Source organism: Microtus pennsylvanicus, chromosome 18 (genome assembly GCF_037038515.1).
Source record: "Microtus pennsylvanicus isolate mMicPen1 chromosome 18, mMicPen1.hap1, whole genome shotgun sequence".
NCBI classification, from domain to species: Eukaryota; Metazoa; Chordata; class Mammalia; order Rodentia; family Cricetidae; genus Microtus; species Microtus pennsylvanicus.
In genome coordinates this window covers 1,910,225-1,916,377 of record NC_134596.1, presented here as the reverse complement: position 1 = coordinate 1,916,377, position 6,153 = coordinate 1,910,225, and the positions used below count along the sequence as shown (strand labels likewise).

At 53.2% G+C, this 6,153-nt stretch overlaps 1 protein-coding gene across 1 annotated transcript; it reads right to left on the bottom strand.

Moving 5' to 3' along the window:
* Positions 1 to 2,127: 2,127 nt before the first annotated feature.
* Klk14 (kallikrein related peptidase 14) lies at positions 2,128 to 5,772 on the bottom strand. Its single transcript, XM_075952632.1, has 5 exons — positions 5,733 to 5,772; positions 3,787 to 3,955; positions 3,070 to 3,323; positions 2,844 to 2,980; positions 2,128 to 2,371 (listed from the first exon to the last, which is right to left on the bottom strand). The coding sequence occupies exons 1-5, from the start codon at positions 5,770 to 5,772 to the stop codon at positions 2,219 to 2,221; spliced, it is 753 nt and encodes a 250-aa protein (XP_075808747.1). The 3' UTR covers positions 2,128 to 2,218.
* Positions 5,773 to 6,153: the final 381 nt, after the last annotated feature.

Here is a 6,153-nt window from a genome sequence, read left to right as displayed (position 1 = left end):
ATGCTGCACTGGGCTAGCAAGCTGGACTTCCGTGTGATTATTGATCTGTCCTTGGTTTCCTCCTCCCCCTCCCTCATGCCCTCCCCTCCCCTTCCCTCCCTCCTCCTCCACTGAACTGTGGGAAGGCTGCATTTCTCCCTCTATGCCTTCCTTACCAGGATGGTTGCCCACATCCCCTAAACTGTGAGCTAAAATAAAGTAATCCCTCAAGTGGTGCGTACCACCTATTCTGTCGCAGCAAACAGAAAATGGACAGATAGGGTAGAATATACACAAATGGCTGCGAGTGATAGCTATCAGCTGAACTGTAAATGCCACTGTATGGACTGATTTATTAAAATTTATTTATTTGTGTGTGTGTGTATGCATTGCCTGCAACAACCAGAAGACAGCATCAGATCTCCTGAACTGGAGTTACAGGCAGTTGTGAGCCACCAGGTGGGTGCTGGGAATTAAACTCAGGACCTCTGCAAGAGCAGCCAGTGCTCTTAACCGCCAAACCATCTCAAATTACTTCACTATAAATTTATTGTCACTTGAATCTAACAATGGTTGTGTTTACCAACCAGTTCTTAAGGGCCTGAGGCCTCTCCGGTTGTTTCCATAATCATGAGTGGACACTGCTCCTCAGCATAGCTGAACGGCCTTTCTATTCACAGGAACTGCACTTGGCTTTTGTGATGTTTACTATTTCCTGTGGGCTGCCCACTGCTGAAATGCAGGTTGCACAAGCCGGGATTTGGGGTGGACTTTTGACCATCTCTTCCCAGCTGCTAGATTGAAGACTGCTGCACAATGGGCGTCCAGAATAGACAATGACTGCTCGCAGTAGATGCTCGGTAAATACGAGAGAGAGAGAGAGAGAGAGAGAGAGAGAGAGAGAGAGAGAGAGGAGGAGAGGGAGAGAGAGAGAGAAGAGAGGGAGAGAGAGAGAGAGAGAGAGAGAGAGAGAGAGAGAGAGAGAGAGAGAGAGAAAGAGAGGAATGGAAGGAGGGAGGGAGAGAGAGAGAGGAAAAGAAAGGGAGAGAGGGAGGGAGGGAGGGAGGGAGGGAGAGAGAGAGGGAGGGAAGGAGGGAGGGAGGGAAGGAGGGAGAGAGAGAGGGAGGGAAGGAGATTCATGACTAACAGTCTTGGGAAGTTAGGGATGGCTTGCCTGAGGCCAGCAAATCTTTATCACACTATTAGCTATCTCTATATTACACTCGTGACTTTATGTCTGAGGGAGGAGCCTGGGCCTGGATCCCTGGGTATGAGGGAGGAGGGCTGGGCCTGGATCCCTGGGTCTGAGGGAGGAGCCTGGGCCTGGATCCCTGGGTCTGAGGGAGGAGGCCTGGGCCTGGATCCCTGGGTATGGTGGAGGAGGGCTGGGCCTGGATCCCTGGGTATGGTGGAGGAGGGCTGGGCCTGGATCCCTGGGTGTGAGGGAGGAGACCTGGGCCTGGATCCTTGGGTGTGAGGGAGGAGACCTGGGCCTGGATCCCTGGGTCTGAGGGAGGAGGCCTAGGCCTGGATCCCTGGGTCTGAGGGAGGAGGGCTGGACCTGGATCCATGGGTCTGAAGTAGGAGGGCTGGGCCCGGATCCCTGGTCTGAGGCAGAAGGGCTGGGCCTGGATCCTGGGTCTAAGGGAGGAGGGCTGCGTCTGGATCCCTGATCTGAGGGAGAAGGGCTGGACCTGGATCCCTGGGTCTGAGGGAGGAGGGCTGGGCCTGGATCCCTGGCATTCAAGGTCATTTGTGTTCTGCCTCTGTGGGGGTTAGAAACAGGGATGAAGGTTGGAGATGAACAGCAGAATGAGGTAGACTTTGCTGGGACTTGAACTTAGCTATCCTCCCCTACTCTGACTAGCAGAAGGAAGATGCTCTGTGTAGTTACCAGGGAACAAGGCAGCTCAGAGACAGGCAAGCCGAGCACAGTGGATCGGCTGTGGCAGGCTGCCTGAGCAGGCCCTTTTCACAGCACAGTGTTCGTGGGATTGGACTAATGAAAAACACGAGGAAATTAGGAATGATTGCATTTTTGTTTTTATTTATCTGGGTAAGAGTTTTGGAAGCAGCCTTCTTTGAATGTGGATGCTGGTTCAGAGCATTTGAACGCCAGCTTCTAGACCCAGGGAGTCTCAAGCTGTGACAAAAGCTGTGAGGGACTCCAGACTGTGGGGGAGGGGAGGAGGCAGCAAAAGCAGGGGGACAGCTGGTAACGATGGGATGAGACGGATCATCAGTTGCCCTGCATCGTCTTCTGGATCCAGTTTTGGTAATTGCACAGGTTTGTGTAGACTCCCGGGAAGCCAGGCATGGCGCAACGCTCCATTCCCCAGGACACAAGGCCCTGGAGCTGTCCTCCACACACCAGGGGTCCCCCAGAATCACCCTGTGAGGAGGGGGAATGGGAATAGGGTCAGCCACAGGGGTAACAGTTAGACACCAGCCCTCCTCACCTCTGAGCTCAGCCTCAGGCCAGGGCAGCTGCTTCCCTCTTTACTGTCCCATCCCTATCTACCTCCAGGGATCTGACGCCCGCCCACTCGGATGGCTGAATCTCTTCACATCCCAGTCTTAACTTTGGCTTTCCAGTGGTTCCCCAAATTTCCCTGTATATACATGCCACTCTATGCTGCTTCCACAGACCTAAGAAATTAATTAGACAAGACAGAAAGCTGAGGCATAATTGGGTTAAGTTCAAAGGAGCATGTGACTACAAGGTAAGGCAGGCAGCTGGGTGATTCCTGCATCTCTGTACCTCTGAGGTCTCCTTCCAACCACATCCTCTGACTTTTCTGTTGAGATACTGTGGTACCCAAGACCAAGCCCCAAAGCGTCCCAAATACAAATCTGGGCCTCACCTGACAGGAGTCCTTTCCGCCTTGGGGCACCCCGGCGCAGACCATGCCGGAGGTGATGATTCCAGAGTAGGCCCGACGGCACACCTCCTCCGACATGATGTTGACATTCACACACTGCAGAGCGTTGGGGTACCTGACTGAGGTGGGGGACACAGAAGCATCACGACTGGAGAACTATAGTCCAGGGCCAGCCTCCTCCCTCAGACCCAGGGTGAGGGCTCCTTACCAACGGGGCTGGATGTGGTCCCCCAGCCTGACACGCGGCAGGGAGTCCCTGGGCTAGCACAATTCCTGGCCACGGGAATGGCCCTCACTGCTCGGCCCAGCCGCACCTTCTTCTGCAGCTGCAGCAGCATCAGGTCGTTGTTATGAGCCCGGGGCTGGTACTGGGGATGCGGTACCTGGCGGACCACACGCACCACCTGCTGAGTCGCTTCCCACCTTCTTAGGTTGTGCTTGCCCACGGCTACGTGAAGAATCCTGTACCACAAACCCCAGGAGTAAATGCCGCTGAAAGTCTGACCACAGAGCATGCTCCAGCCCCATTTTCTTCTGTGGTGAGGAATTTCACTCGGAGCCTAACCCATGTCCCTCTAACTGTGGGCTGAGCGTCGTGTGGCCTCTTGTGGCCTTCCCTTCTCATGGCCTGGCATTCTCTCTTTACCCAGCTCATCTGACATTTCTTCCTCTCTGGGCTACACTCAAGGGCAGTTTGGGGCTCCTCACTCCGTTCCTGTGTCCATGTAGGTTTCTTGGTTTTGAGTTCTGAATCGGCCTGGACTCCACACTCTGAACTAGGCCTCTCGATCTAGATCCTTTTCCAGACTCCACATCACGACCTAGCTTCTGAGCTGTGTTTGGTACATGGGTCTGGGTTTACGGCTAAGCTGCGGAACCCTGGCATCTGTGAGTGATGGGCATGAGAACAAGAGCGGTCACTCACGGGCGGGCACAGTGAGCAGCAGTGATGACCCACTGGTCGGACAGCAGTACCCCTCCACACACAAGGCGACGCCCAGGACCCGCCTGCAGGGCCACTTGCCACGGCTGGGAGTTCGGGATGCACGTGTAGCCACCAAGAATTTTATCATCTCCTTGACCCTGGACAAGGGCTGGGGACAGATGGGGTGGGTGAGGTGGGGAGAGAAGGTGAACAAATGTCCTCTAATCCAAACTCTGTGCAATGCCCAGCAGACAGAGACACTCGCTTGGGGCCCAACACCTACACCATCCACCTCCTTCTGCTCCAAGGAGGAGATGCACTCATCACTGCCCCCTCCCTCCACGGACCTCCATGGTTTCTGTCACTGTGCTCAGCTCATCCAGGGCCTGGCTGTAGCTGCAGTCTTTGATGCCACACTTCCCTGAGCACTTTCTTTCCTCGAGGTTGACAAGATGTCTCACTGAGCTCAAGGCTGGGCTTGAGCTCCCGGCCTTCTTCCTACCTCAGTCTCCCATGTGTTGGGAGTTGCAGCACGCACCAGCATTCATGGCTCCCAGGAATATTTTTGCTTTTCCATTTTCATGTGGTATGCATGCGTGTGTGTACTTCCATGTGAGTGGGTACACACATGCACGGCACATGTGTGTTAATGTACGCACATGTATGCGGAGCCCTGAAGGTTGTTGGGAATCTTCCTTGATCACTTTTCCACATGGTTCACTGAGGCAGAATCTCTCAGTCCACTCCAGGGCCCACCCTCTGTGGTAGTCTTACTAGTCAGCTTCCTTTGGGGATGCCCTGTCTCTGCCTCTCAAAGTTGAATTAAAGGATGCCCATCACAGCTGCCGCCTATGTAGTTCTGGGCATCTGAACTCTGCTCTTGGTCGAGGGGCAAGTGCTTTAACTGCTGAGCCAGCTCCCTGGCTCTCCGGTGCTCCCCACAGAGCACCACATGCCCCTCAGTGTGGCCTCTGGGACCTCACTCTTTCCTCCACGGTCCACTTTTATCCTTCCCGCCCCTGGGCCTGTCAGAAGTCCCTCAAGACGTCAGGCTCTTCTCTGATTGCTTATTTCCCCCATTTCCTGTAGTGGCCTTTCTCCCCAGTGTAACATGATTAATAAAAACCCGGAGACAGATATTGGGGTTCAACTTGAAGGTCAGAAAAGCAAAATAACCAGCCACTGGCTCTTTTTGAGGAGTCCTGGAAGCAGGACCTCCATTTTGGACTGAGGTAGAGGTAAGAGCCAGTGGTTGGTTGTTTGCTTCTCTGACCTTCAGGTTGAACCCCAATATCTGTCTCTAGGTTTTTATTAATTGTGCTACATCCAACCCTATTTCCTGGTGTCTCCAAACTTAGAATGAGGGCATGAACTTCTAGTTAAGTGAGGTCCACAGCCACACTGCGCTCTCTTTCTCTCTCCCTCTCTCTCTCTCTCTTCTCTCTCAATCTCTCTCTCCTCTCTCTCCCTTTCTCTCTCTTTTCCCTCTCTCTTTCTCATCTCTCATTTTCTCTCTTCTCTCTCTCCCCCTTTCTTCCTTTCTCTCTCTTCTCTCTTTCCCCCTCTCTCCCTCTCTTCTCTCTCTTCTCTCTCTCTCTCCCTCTCTCCTCTCTCTCTCTATATATATATATATTCTCTCTATATATATTCTATATATATTTTCTATATATATTCTCTCTCTACAAATATATACCAAAGATTAACCTCAAGCATCATTTACCATGCACCACCCATATTTTTTGTTTCTTTGAGACAGGGTCTCTCAGTGGTCTAGAACTTGCTAGTTAGGCTACCCTGGCTGGCCAGCAGGCCCTAGGGTGCTCCTCTCTCTGCCTCCTAACACCCTTGGGACTCTTTCTAACCAGGTTGCCCCCAAGAACATATTTATACCCCAGAACCCATCCCCAGCTCATCCCAGAGTATCCAGGGAACCCCATTGCTCTTACCTAGCGCCAAGACTTGGAGTATGGTCAGTAGAAGGAACATTCTGGAGCTGGAGGTCCAGGTCTAACAAATGCAGAGATCAAGTGGACGAGAAAGAACCAGAAACAGACTCGGAGCAGAGAATCCCACTCACACGGAGGCCCAGAGCCTCGGTGACATGGGGACAGAATGCAGTGGTAGAGGCCAGAGCTGGAGAAGATGGGGTCACAGGCTCCTCCGGTTGTGAAGGGAAGATGCAACCCGACTCGAGTCACTCTGGCTCCTCGCAAGTGTGAAAGGAGCAGGGTGGTGTCTCTTCCTGGACACGCCAGCAAAGCCTTTTATCCCTGGTCTGGGCAGCTGGCCCTGCCCCCCACCGCCCTCCTGGCTTTTTTTTATTGCCTAGTTTTCGTTCCAAGATTCTGTGCTCCCTTCCCTCCCATC

Bases quoted from the DNA above. Each gene is read 5' to 3' on its own strand.
- Klk14 (XM_075952632.1), bottom strand. From the start codon at position 5,772: ATGTTCCTTCTACTGACCATACTCCAAGTCTTGGCGCTAG. The intron at 3,324-3,786 runs GTGAGTGACCGC...TTTGTGGTACAG, and splicing joins GCTGCTCACTGTGCCCGCCC to GATTCTTCACGTAGCCGTGG. The intron at 2,981-3,069 runs GTAAGGAGCCCT...CCCCCACCTCAG, and splicing joins GACCACATCCAGCCCCGTTG to TCAGGTACCCCAACGCTCTG.